Source organism: Brachyhypopomus gauderio, unplaced genomic scaffold (genome assembly GCF_052324685.1).
Source record: "Brachyhypopomus gauderio isolate BG-103 unplaced genomic scaffold, BGAUD_0.2 sc46, whole genome shotgun sequence".
Taxonomy (NCBI): Eukaryota; Metazoa; Chordata; class Actinopteri; order Gymnotiformes; family Hypopomidae; genus Brachyhypopomus; species Brachyhypopomus gauderio.
The window spans coordinates 469,023-482,500 of NW_027506872.1; the positions used below are offsets into that span (position 1 = coordinate 469,023).

The 13,478-nt window shown below is 47.2% G+C and overlaps 1 protein-coding gene across 1 annotated transcript in view; it reads right to left on the reverse strand.

The window, feature by feature from the left end:
• Window positions 1-5,995: 5,995 nt before the first annotated feature.
• Window positions 5,996-13,478, reverse strand: part of tcf4 (transcription factor 4) — a 216,995-nt gene continuing 209,512 nt past the window's right edge. The window contains 3 exon segments of the mRNA XM_076986358.1: window positions 5,996-8,561; window positions 12,164-12,296; window positions 12,709-12,938. Coding sequence (XP_076842473.1) covers window positions 8,513-8,561; window positions 12,164-12,296; window positions 12,709-12,938 — 412 coding nt within the window. The 3' untranslated portion in view covers window positions 5,996-8,512.

The window sequence follows — 13,478 nt, forward strand, 5'->3', positions numbered from 1 at the left end:
AAACACACACTCCCCTGATCACAGTAGAAACACACACTCCCCTCGACCACAGCAGAAACACACACTCCCCTGATCACAGCAGAAACACACACTCCCCTCGACCACAGCAGAAACACACACTCCCCTCGACCACAGCAGAAACACACACTCCCCTGATCACAGTAGAAACACACACTCCCCCGATCACAGCAGAAACACACACTCCCCTGATCACAGCAGAAACACACACTCCCCTGATCACAGCAGAAACACACACTCCCCTGATCACAGCAGAAACACACACTCCCCTCGACCACAGCAGAAACACACACTCCCCTCGACCACAGTAGAAACACACACTCCCCTGATCACAGTAGAAACACACACTCCCCCGATCACAGCAGAAACACACACTCCCCTGATCACAGCAGAAACACACACTCCCCTCGACCACAGCAGAAACACACACTCCCCTGATCACAGCAGAAACACACACTCCCCCAATCACAGCAGAAACACACACTCCCCCAATCACAGCAGAAACACACACTCCCCTGATCACAGTAGAAACACACACTCCCCTGATCACAGCAGAAACACACACTCCCCTGATCACAGCAGAAACACACACGCCCCCAATCACAGCAGAAACACACACTCCCCTGATCACAGCAGAAACACACACTCCCCTGATCACAGTCCTGCCCTGTCTGGGTGTGAACTCCTTCACCAGCTTCACAAACTCCTTCACCAGCTAATGATCAGACGGTCATGCTCCCCTACTTCTAATGTCTGAACTTTAAAGCTAGTTTTTTTATCTGCATGGATTCAGATAGTGTTTCTGTCCCATGGTGGCGGCTGATTGATGATGTGCATGTGTGGGTGTACAGGTGTACCCCCTGGACAGGTGCCATTAAACTTGGGCTTTATCCTCTGAAACCTTCTCTCCTACCTCATTGTTAACAGTGTTCTGGGTTTGCTGAGGTCGTTCTGTCTGTGGAAGGGGAGGTACCATGTTCCTGGCCACACCCACAATTCTAGGGTGGGGTGAGGTGGGGGCACATAGCTCAAACACCCCCTGGCTGTTTAGTGGAGGTGTGTTGAGTGCCACTGTGCGGACAGAGCGATGTCAGGTGTTGGGTGTGACCTCACGCATGCCTTTACAGGGAGTGTGACTCTGACAAACACCTGACAGAATTTTTATATTGTGGTTTAACTCTTTTAAATGATCAAAAACCCTTAAAAATAATAACAACAAAATGTAGTGTAGTGTGGTATATGTGTGAGACAATGTGATGAAAACACACACACAAGCCCACATTGGATCTATGCACAATGTTTAGGAGTGTGTCATAAAACACACCAAACTGATCAGAATGTACAGGGCATGCAAACTTGTGCTTCAGCACATACCTGACTGAGTGTATCACTGATGATGATGATGAGTTCCCCCCAGAACACACACCCGTGTGCCTGTGCACACCAGAACACACGCTGCTTTCTCGTCCGCGCCCCAGAGACACTGAGTGACAGCGCGCTGACTAAACACCCTCCTGTCTGCACATGCAGGTCGGCACCTCCAACCAGCCGCCCACCTGGGGATTATGACATCACCACCTGGGGATTATGACATCACCACCTGGGGATTATGACATCACATCACATCACTCTGGCATGTGGGTGAGGGGACGACACACCGGTGTCATCATGTGCTCCAGAACCATTCACTCTGAACACTCCTGCTACCTTTTATCTGAACAAGCTTTGCAAATGTTTTTGTCAGTGGTTTGGAATGTCTGTTGATGTGGTGAGCAATGAAACATTAGCCACGGAAGTGTCGGTTATAAAAATGACACATTTATTGCTACAGAACGGCCATGAACAGGACTGCATTGAGTAACTACGAGGTGAGAATCAACAGATGATGGCAGCAGAGCCTGACTCTGTTTACACACTGATACTAGTCCAAAAACATAACTGCAACAATCATCAGAACATAACCAGACACAAATACAAAAAGAAGAAACCAACAGAAACAATAATCAAGAAGAAAAGAATAAAATCAAGAACACACACACACATGTACACACACACATGTACACACACACACACACACACACACACACACACACACACACGCACATGCGCAACTTCACACCCACCCCACCAAAGAAGAAGAGAGGAGAGAGGAGAGGAGAGGAGGAGAGATGAGAGGAGGAGAGAGGAGAGGAGAGATGAGAGGAGAGGAGGAGAGATGAGAGGAGGAGAGATGAGAGGAGAGGAGGAGAGATGAGAGGAGAGGAGGAGAGAGGAGAGGAGAGGAGGAGAGAGGAGAGGAGAGATGAGAGGAGGAGAGATGAGAGGAGAGGAGGAGATGAGAGGAGAGGAGGAGAGAGGAGAGGAGAGGAAGAGAGGAGGAGAGGAGAGGAGGAGAGGAGAGAGGAGAGGAGATGGTGTAACTGTTGAATCACTGCCCCTTGATCAGAACAGGGCTCATCGCCATGCCAACCTACAGTCTTGATCTCCACACGAACAGTTGTATAATCCAGGTTCAGAAAGTAAAAGTCCTCACCAGGATTTTGCTCAAGCTTGCTAGTTTTTCTAATTAGCAATCCAGGTAAAATTTGTGGAATCAACACAATCCAGGAAGCCTGAGCAAAATCCTGGTGAGGACTTTTACTTTCTGAACCTGGATTATACACCTCTGCACACGAACCAAAATATCAGCTTGAAATTATTCAAAATTAAAAAACTTTTAAAATCTTAATTTTATTTTTTCTTCAAATGATTCCAAAACCCTACAAAGTGTCTGAAATTGTTGTTGTTTTCTCATGTTGATGGTGTTGGTGCCTGTGATGCTAAACCCACAGTAAAATCTATTTAAATCTGTTTCGTTGCCTTTTCTCTCCAACAGGGTGCGCTGTTCTACCTCGCCACACAAGTCTCTAGACCCTGGAGGCAAACGCTGGTGCTGCAGCAGGTCTGTCTGAGTTCTGTAGGTTTTCTTCACTTAATTGCATCACAAGTAACAAGTATAAAAAAGGCCACAGTTCACATATGTTCACCGTTACAAGGAGTGTGAAATGATCATGGTTGTACCAGGATGAAGACATGAGAACGGAGGAAGATTATCACCATCAGAAAGAAAGTGGCTCGGCTGCAGCAGCTTCGTCGGAGATCTGCTCCATCCTGCTGGTGTTCCCCAGGGTTCCTGCAGCGATCTGCTCCATCCTGCTGGTGTTCCCCAGGGTTCCTGCAGCGATCTGCTCCATCCTGCTGGTGTTCCCCAGGGTTCCTACAGCGATCTGCTCCATCCTGCTGGTGTTCCCCAGGGTTCCTGCGAAGCCTGGTGCTTGTCTTCATGTAGGGTGGCAAAGGATGAGCACTGCTAAAATGTCTGGATTATTTACGCACATATTTCATTTGATTTTATTTCAGGAGGTTTTTTCCTTCCCCTGAATGAGGAAATGACATCAGAATCTCAGGATCTTTCCTCAAACACGCGAACATTTAGTAGACGAAACAAAGTCAACATGGAAGACAGGACGGTCTGCCCCTCCATCTGAACAGGACAGCACGGCAGCGTCTGATTGGACGGGCCACTGCGCTGCTGCCGTCCTTGATGCAATATTAACATGTTCAATATTAACATTAACAGAACCCAGAACAGTCATGGAGGAAGAAACCTCAGCTGTAAACGTCACTGTAAACGTCACTGTAAACGTTTGCTTCAGCTGTGGACCAACTCTTTGAATTTCTTTCCCCTGCAGGACTTTACCTGGATCACATCACTACTATTCAAGAGAATGGCATGGTAACGGGTTTCCTAGAGACCTAGCAGGGATAGGGATTAGGGGATAGGGTTTAGGGGATAGGAGTTAGGGTTTGGGACCTGCAGTAGATGACAGTTATCCTGTTCAGGATTTCTGGAAGACAAAGTGTGCAAGTCCTGATACAAACACATATGACTATTTGCCCTTGCCTGATGGTCACCCCTCACGGTCCTCTCCATCATTAGGGCCACGCCCACTTTGTTTGCACATCTTAGGACCACTCCCACTTGTTTTCATCTCATAGTCTCTCGCACTTAGAAGTAACAAGCAAACATGTCATCCAGCCTACCTATCTGGGTCAGATCTAAACCTGTCTGGGTCTGGTCTAAACTTGTCTGGGTCAGATCTAAACTTGTCTGGGTCTGGTCTAAATCTGTCTGGGTCAGATCTAAACCTGTCTGGGTCCAGGTTAAATCTGTCTGTGTCAGATCTAAACCTGTCTGGGACAGGTTTAAGCCTGTCTGGGTCCAGGTTAAATCTGTCTGGGTCAGATCTAAACCTGTCTGGGACAGGTCTAAGCCTGTCTGGGTCAGATCTAAACCTGTCTGGGCCAGGTCTAAACCTGTCTGGGACAGGTCTAAGCCTGTCTGGGTCAGATCTAAACCTGTCTGGGTCAGGTCTAAACCTGTCTGGGTCAGATATAAATCTGTCTGGGTCCAGGTTAAACCTGTCTGGGTCTGGTCTAAACCTGTCTGGGTCAGATATAAATCTGTCTGGGTCCAGGTTAAACCTGTCTGAGTCAGATCTAAACCTTTCTGGGCCAGGTCTAAACCTGTCTGGGACAGGTCTAAGCCTGTCTAGGTCAGATCTAAACCTGTCTGGGTCAGATATAAATCTGTCTGGGTCCAGGTTAAACCTGTCTGGGTCTGGTCTAAACCTGTCTGGGTCAGATATAAATCTGTCTGGGTCCAGGTTAAACCTGTCTGGGTCAGATCTAAACCTGTCTGGGCCAGGTCTAAACCTGTCTGGGACAGGTCTAAGCCTGTCTGGGTCAGATCTAAACCTGTCTGGGTCAGGTCTAAACCTGTCTGGGTCAGATATAAATCTGTCTGGGTCCAGGTTAAACCTGTCTGGGTAAGATCTAAACCTGTCTGGGTGGGTCAGATCTAAATCTGTCTGGATCAGATCTAAACCTGCCTGGGTCAGGTCTAAACCTGTCTGGGTCAGGTCTAAACCTGTCTGGGTCAGATCTAAACCTGTCTGTGTCAGACCTAAGCCTGTCTGGGTCCATGTTTAACCTCTCTGGGTCAGGGCTAAACCTGTCTGGGTCAGATCTAAACCTGTCTGGGTCTGGTCTAAACCTGTCTGGGTCAGATCTAAACCTATCTGGGTCCAGGTTAAATCTGACACAGACAGATCTAAACCTGTCTGGGACAGGTTTAAGCCTGTCTGGGTCCAGGTTAAATCTGTCTGGGTCAGGGCTAAACCTGTCCGGGTCAGATCTAAACCTGTCTAGGTCAGATCTAAGCCTGTCTGGGTCTGGTCTAAACCTGTCTGGATCAGATCTAAATCTGTCTGGGTCCGATCTAAACCTGTCTGGGTCTGATCTAAATCTGTCTGTGTCAGATCTAAACCTGTCTGGGTCAGATTTCCATGTTTGTTTTTAATAGCCTCTCCTGTCTAACATTGGAGGGGTCAGTATGGAAAACAGCTCCCAGTGTCCCCAGTGTTCCCAGTGTCATGATGGTCCTAGCTGTTGAACAGTGCACACACACAGCTCAGTGACAAGGTGGTAAGATAATTTTTTTTATAGCATTGTAGTGTTGTGTGGATAAAACACCAGCAAATAAAACAAGAACAAATATGTACATTATGAATGAGTGGTGACAAATGGTGCCGGTTGTTTGTATTGCTGCCCCCTGGAGACCAGTGGGGGAACAGCACAACATGGCACAGCGGTGGGGGGGGCTCTACAGCACTGAGATGTGATTGGGCAATGAAAACTTTTTTAGTTATGAAATAATCCGAAACTACAGGAATGACGTCACTACAGATCAGTAAGAAAACAGACAGATGCTTCTTGGTAGGCGGGCAGATGTTGTGTGAGCTAATTGAAATGAATGAAGTCAACATTGATCACAGGCTTGAAGCCCGATCTAACATCAGACCAAACCAAATGGCAGCAATCTAACAACGGAGTGCTTCCGTCCTCCTGTGTCTTCACAAAAGGGGTAAAGCAGAGATCAGACTGCAACTGCGTGATTTATTTGCCGGTTTTGGCTGGACCTGTGTTCCTGTCTGCATCCATCACCAACACACAGGCGCGTGTGGAGCCTGGTTATTTACACAATGAAACAAGGCAAAGACACAAATGTGGAAATCAAAACAAGGATTATATACTTTTCCATGTTCCAAACCCCCATTTTTTAAAACAAAAGTGTTCCCGCAAATATAAACAATGTTTTATAAAGAAATGATTGCGAAGCTTTTGACCTCACTACGTTTTCAATGGGACACATTTTTCAACATACACTGAATTACTTTTTCGCCTTTTAACAAAGAAAAAAGAAAAAAACTGATACAACATATTATCTAAAACACAAAATAACAACAGTCTACATGTAAAAATATAACTTTTACATACACAATTTCAAAATAAGGGTAAGTTTGCATTTGTTGCATAAAATGTACAAATGTCCGCGTTTCCGTACAGACAGTTGGGGAGGCGTGAGGGAACAGGTCCTGCTCCGGTCCCTTTTGTCTCACAGAGGCCACCGTACTGTCATCGTCCTGTCACTGTAATGTCATGGCACATCACAACAGTCACGTTTCTTTTCCAGTGCGACACTAACGTGTCTGCCCAGCTTGTGAGAAAACACTTCCCCATCAAACTCTCCTTTTGAAAACAACACGTTTCTTTATATATCGTATATATTTCTACATTTATATATATATTGATTTTCGAATAGACTTTTATTTTCCAGTTTCAGTGCCTCGTGTTGATTGGATAAGGAAAACCACTGAAAACAGAAGTCGCTGTCGAACCTCAAACAGGAAGGGGTGGGACCCTCAAACAGGAAGGGGTGGGACCCTCAAACAGGAAGGGGTGGGACCCTCAAACAGGAAGGGGTGGTTTTTCTTAGTCATTCTTTCCATTTTTCCCCCCGACAGAGAAACCAGAACAGACAAAAGCATAAGAGAAAGATTAAAGAAAGGGAAAAATGTAATTTTACACATACAACCACATTTGTACTTAAGACTACAGCGGCTCACGGACAAGCCAATATTCATAAAAAGCCGATAGCTATAATACAATGCTCAATAACAGACGTGTCGCGCACAATGGAAACGGACAGCAAGTTGTACGGAAGGGCGGAGTCGGGGTGGGGCCAAGGGGCGGGGCATACAATACTCAAAACGGGATCCATCCAGGACACTCCTTCTAATTACATATAGGCATACAGTACATTAAATACAGTTTATCCAAAAAATACTTTTTTTTCCTTTTTACTTTTTTTAAATTCCAGGCTGTAAAACACCTGACTGCATAGACCTAAAGACTAACAGTTCACTAAGCTTGCATCCTACAAAATTCAGATAATGTCCATCTGGCGCAGTGTGATGATATGAACTCTAAAAGGCACGTTGGTAGTGTAGTGTGTTTGAATTGCATCTCAGGGGCAAGGAGAAGGAGAGAGTCTGGGGCAGATTGGGGCAGACCCGGTGGCTTGATCGGAGTTCAGAACTAACAAATAATCACGTCACGGATGGTCTGGTTTTGGAGAGGGCGTGTTGGGGTGTGTGGGGGTGATAAATCGTCATCTCTTGACGCGGCTGTAGTCACCGTGTCAGGAGAGAGCACATTACGTCCTGACTACATCCTGACTTCTTGCTCTAACCTGCCACTCCTGGGGTGCAGAGCCTCTTCCCACCATCCTGCATGGAACACACCCGCTACGCCCACTACACCCGCTACGCCCACTACACCCGTTACGCCTGCAGGTCTGGGAGTGGAGCTGGCTGGTTCCAGACCTGCTGCAGACTCCCTGGGTCTCTCCCACCCCAGGACCAGACGTGAGGCACCTCCTCTGACGATGCCTTTTACGAGCACACTTTTTTTGATGATGTTTTTTGTTTTTTCTTACATAAATTTGTTATTGCGAGTTTCATACAATTGTGTGAATTTGTACACTGCCTCATCCTACGGTGGCGTTGTGGTTGCAGCCTCTCTTGTCTGCCCTCTGTGGTCACAAGTGGAACTGCTTCTTCAGGTGTGTATCTCCCACACACACAGCAGGACCCTCAGCGGGTCCACGGTGTGGAGAGACTGCCATGAACCCGGCTGCTCCATCCAGCTCTGCCAAATGTTTTACAACATCATGATATGTTTGAAGAGTCCCTCAACTATTTGCACATTTTCCAAGATAAAAAAGAAGGAAAAATCTTTTTTCGATGTAGTTTCATACATTTTTACTGTTCCTTTTTTAAATGAGGAATGTCGAAAGGAGAAAGAGGAAGTTCCCATGAGTCTCCGTTTTTTCCTTGTACACATAAGGATATCGCGACAGAAAACACGACAGAGGTCAAGGAGAGGGACGGAAACAAAACGAAACTAGAAGAAGCTGGTAAGAAGATGGTCAGAAGATGGTCAGGTGGAAGGCTGATCATCTGATTGATTGATCTGATTGTGATTGATTGATCTGATTGTGATTGATCTGATTGTGATTGTTTCACAGAGTGTCAGGACCATAATGATGTCATCAGAGGAAGTGGTCTCTCATCATTTTCATAAAATCTGGCAGCTTTGACCTGATGGACAGACAGACAGACAGACAGACAGACGGAAGGGAAGAGAGAGAGTATAATTAGCTTTGTTAATGAACCAAACTCTCCCTCACACAGGAAGTGTGGAACTCACCAACACATTCAACAGGCCCTGCCAGAGCCCCAAAACATGCCTACATTACACCAACGCCAGACACGGACGCAGCATGGACTCAGTCTTGGTGGACCACAGAAGTATTTACAGAATAAGTGTATATAGTGCAATACACTATTCATAATGTTAAAGTGCTGGACAATGGTTAAAACTTGTTTATAGTCGTATGCAGTCATATGTTGTACACTGATCACGTTGAAAGTCATTAAAAAACATTAAAAACACCCAAACCATATCCTGCACAAAGAACAGGGTTAGGGCTGTATTTATAAGGGTTTAGGGTTAGGGCTGTATTTATAAAGGTTTGAATTTATACTATGGTATACACCCCGATGTCTCACAGCGTTTTCTTAGTCTGTTACGAGAGCACCCCGATGTCTCACAGCGTTTTCTTAGGGCGTACTCACACTAGGCTCTGTGATCCGGGCCCGGGCACGGTTGCCTGCCGAAGCACGGTTCGTTTGGCTAGTGTGAGCGCTCCAACCGTGCCCGGGCCCGGATCAGTTAACCGTGCTCGGGCCCGCTTTGAAGAGGTGGGCCAGGGCACGATTCATGTGGACTCGGGCACGGTTCGCTTCTAGTGTGAGCGCTATCCGTGCCCGGGCCCGCTTGGTGCCTCGTCTGATTGGTTCATTTCGCTGGAACTCAAACATGACATCAGTGATGCGACGCTCACGTTAAACAGTCATAGCGGCAAAGCGATAAGCAGACAATCGTTATGTTAAATTATCGATAAATCTGTGCTTGCACCGTGTTTCTGCACTCCCAAAACGACTCCAAAAATACAATAAAAAGAGAATCGTGAACTCTATAGTGTTGTGCGAGCGCGCTTTTTTCCAAATAAAGTCACGTTGTGATGACGTAAGCGTGCTCGGGCCGGGTTGCTGAAGCGAGTGTGAGTGCAGGCCAGCGGGGGAGTGGGGAGGGGGGATAACCGGGCCCCAGCACGGAACCAGCAAACCGTGCCTAGTGTGAGTACGCCCTTAGTTTGTTACGAGAGAGCACCCCAATGTCTCACAGCGTTTTCTTAGTCTGTTATGAGAGCACCCCGATGTCTCACAGCGTTCTCTTAGTCTGTTACGAGAGAGCACCCCGATGTCTCACAGCGTTTTCTTAGTCTGTTACGAGAGCACCCTGATGTCTCACAGCGTTCTCTTAGTCTGTTACGAGAGAGCACCCCAATTTCTCACCACGTTCTTAGTCTGTTATGAGAGCACCCCGATGTCTCGCAGTGTTCTCTTAGTCTGTTACGAGAGAGCACCCCGATGTCTTACAGCGTTCTCTTTGTCTGTTACAAGAGAACACCCTGATGTCTCACAGCGTTCTCTTAGTCCAGGAGTAGCCAACCTGCGGCTCGCGAGCCGCATGCGACTCTTTGCCTGGTTTCATGCGGCTCCCCAGCCGGTCCGTGCACTCACCTGCACTAACGATCTGTGTCGTGGCCCTGTTACCTCATCAACTCTGAGGGCGACACACTGCTACATCTTCGTGGTGCGCGGTTTCTTTACAAGACTAGCGAGCCGCTAATACTTTTTAAACCGGCGTAGTGGTAAACACACTCACACGTGTTACTAATTCGCCAACTACTGGCGATTGATCGCGATATAATACCTATTTTTTGTCCATCATATTTATCTAAACAGCCTGTGTAAGGAGAGAAAAGAGAATGAACATCTGAGCAATAAATGTACATAAATGTGTATTTAATGGGAGTTATCTGGGGGTCCTCTTCCAGAAAATGATTTAAAGATCAAGTCAAATTTAGTGAATCCTGGTGAGTTTTAAAAGGTATGAATCTCTCGTTTTTATCAGATTCACCATCGCAAAAATATAAGCCGTAAGATTACCTGCTTTAAGTAGGTATGTTACAAAAAAATTAAATGTCCAAAAATGGCAAATTTAAATCACACCACTGGATAGAGCTTTTAAATACAAACAGAACAACACCATCCATGTTAAGCCTGGTTTAAGCCTTTATACTTGACGCAGCACGAGTGGCGTGAGCAGCGCGAGGGTCCGCACGCCGAAAATGACGTAATCGCGGTGGCTCAACCCGTTACAATTTCAAGCATTTTAAAGTACTTTAGCCTAAATTCCAGCACTACTGCAACATTAAAATTGGTCAGGTAAATGTTCATTCCCCTGTTTTTGAGGGGTGTTTCTTTATACTACCACATATCGCTTCGGACAACACTGCAAAATGAATGTGATGCAGCAAGTAGCCTCCGCCGTTCGCGCAGGTGTACAGAGTCGCGCACTACGGTCACGCCAGGCAGGAGGGGGGTAAAAACTTTTCTACTGTCCGCAAATCTGAAGGCGGAATGAACCGCAAGTCAATCAAATGACACCGCCGTCATCCATCCAGCGCTGATGAGCGCCAGTGAGAATAATATTTCGGCCACAAAACAGATAGCACGCGCGTGTGTGGTTTATTATGATTTGACGGATTTTTTCCCCAAAAAAATCAAATGACGGAAATCCGTCGTAGTGACGGAGAACTTTAACCCATGTCTTAGTCTCTTACGAGAGAGCACCCCGATGTCTCACAGTGTTCTCTTAGTCTGTTACGAGAGAGCACCCCGATGTCTCACAGCGTTCTCTTAGTCTGTTACGAGAGAGCACCCTGATGTCTCACAGCGTTCTCTTAGTCTGTTACGAGAGAACACCCCGATGTCTCACAGCGTTCTCTTAGTCTGTTACGAGAGAACACCCCGATGTCTCACAGCGTTCTCTTAGTCTGTTACGAGAGAGCACCCCGATGTCTCACAGCGTTCTCTTAGTCTGTTACGAGAGAGCACCCCGATGTCTCACAGTGTTCTCTTAATCTGTTACGAGAGAACACCCCGATGTCTCACAGCGTTCTCTTAGTCTGAGTCTGTTATTGTGGTGATACTGCTAGTGATACACACTAAACTCAGTGGCACTAACCACAATGGGCAGAGTCTAATGTCTTCCCTCTGTGGAGACTGGAGAGACTGGTGTATTCAGACTGGGGAGACTGGGGAGACTGGTGTATTCAAACTGGGGAGACAGGTGTATTCAGACTGAGGAGACTGGGGAGACTAGTGTATTCAGACTGGGGAGACTGGTGTATTCCAACTGGGGAGACTGGTGTATTCAGACTGGGGAGACTGGTGTATTCCAACTGGGGAGACTGGTGTATTCAGACTGAGAAGACTGGGGAGACCGGCGTATTCAGACTGGGGAGACTGGGTAGACTGGCGTATTCAGACTGGGGAGACTGGGTAGACTGGCGTATTCAGACTGGGGAGACTGGTGTATTCAGAGTGGAGGCTGCTCAGGCCCACATTACCATTGTACAGAAGCACTGGGCGGAGCCTTATCTACTCTAACCAATCAGAGCACTGTGACACCAGTTTGAGCCTTGTTTTCATAAAGCTAAATGGTGAGCATGAGCAAATTAGTGTCAAGTGAAATCTTCTGACCATTTAGAGGGGGTGTGGCTTTTTACATTTGTCCCATGGGGTTGGAGGCATCACCCATGCCATGGTGAGCCCCGCCCAGTGAGAGGGGCGGGCCATCCGACGACACTTTCTCCTCCTCTCGCCTCTTCAGGCATGCTGCCTTTGGATTCAGGTTCCTCTCTGATGGTGCACACACACACACACACACACACACACACACACACACACACACACACAGTCAGTACATTGCTCAACAAGCCCCACATGTACGTATTCAGGTACAGCTCCTTAGCCCAGACAACAGAAACGGTAAAGTTGCTACACTGACACCACGTGGTCAAAGGTGGCATTACGCCAGCATCAGTGAAGATACAGACATTGGTCATTACAGCAGAGTGTGACCTACATACTACCATTACTGCAAAAAACATACTACCATTACTGCAAAAAAGAGCCACGGTCACACAACCAAGAGCCAAACTGACTGCATGGAGTCTGCTGCTGCGAATAAGCAAATGGGCAACACCAACCGCGCTGATCTGGGATCAGCCGAGCCAAGGCAGAGGACTGAGGGGCCGTGGGCGCTACTGACCTCGGACCTGCTGCTCCAGGCTGAGGATGACGGCCACGGCCTGGTGCAGGATGAGTAGCTTGGTCTGGGGCTTGTCGCTCTTCAGGTGGAGCTGGACCATGCGCCCCAGCTCCTTGAAGGCCTCGTTGATGTCCCGCACACGCAGACGCTCACGCGCGTTGTTGGCCATCCTGCGCTCCCGCTCCCGCTCGATCTTCTGCTCCGGGGTCAGGTCCTCGTCATCGTTGTTGCTGCGGACGGCAGGTGTGTGTTGAAAAAATGACGAGACAATGAGAGACAAGAGTGTGAGTGGTGAGCGCAGCAGACTTAGATGTTAGTGCTTCAGCAATTAGACGTTAGTGCTTCAGCAGACTTAGACGTTAGTGCTTCAGCAGACTTAGACGTTAGTGCTTCAGCAGACTTAGACGTTAATGCTTCAGCACTTAGACGTTAATGCTTCAGCACTTAGACGTTAGTGCTTCAGCACTTAGACATTAGTGCTTCAACAGACTTAGACGTTAGTGCTTCAGCAGACTTAGACGTTAGTGCTTCAGCACTTAGACGTTAGTGCTTCAGCAGACTTAGACGTTAGTGCTTCAGCACTTAGACGTTAGTGCTTCAGCAGACTTAGACGTTAGAGCTTCAGCAGACTTAGATGTTAGTGCTTCAGCACTTAGACATTAGTGCTTCAGCCGACTTAGATGTTAGAGCTTCAGCAGACTTAGACGTTAGTGCTTCAGCAGACTTAGACGTTAGAGCTTCAGTAGACTTAGACGTTAGTGCTTCAGCAC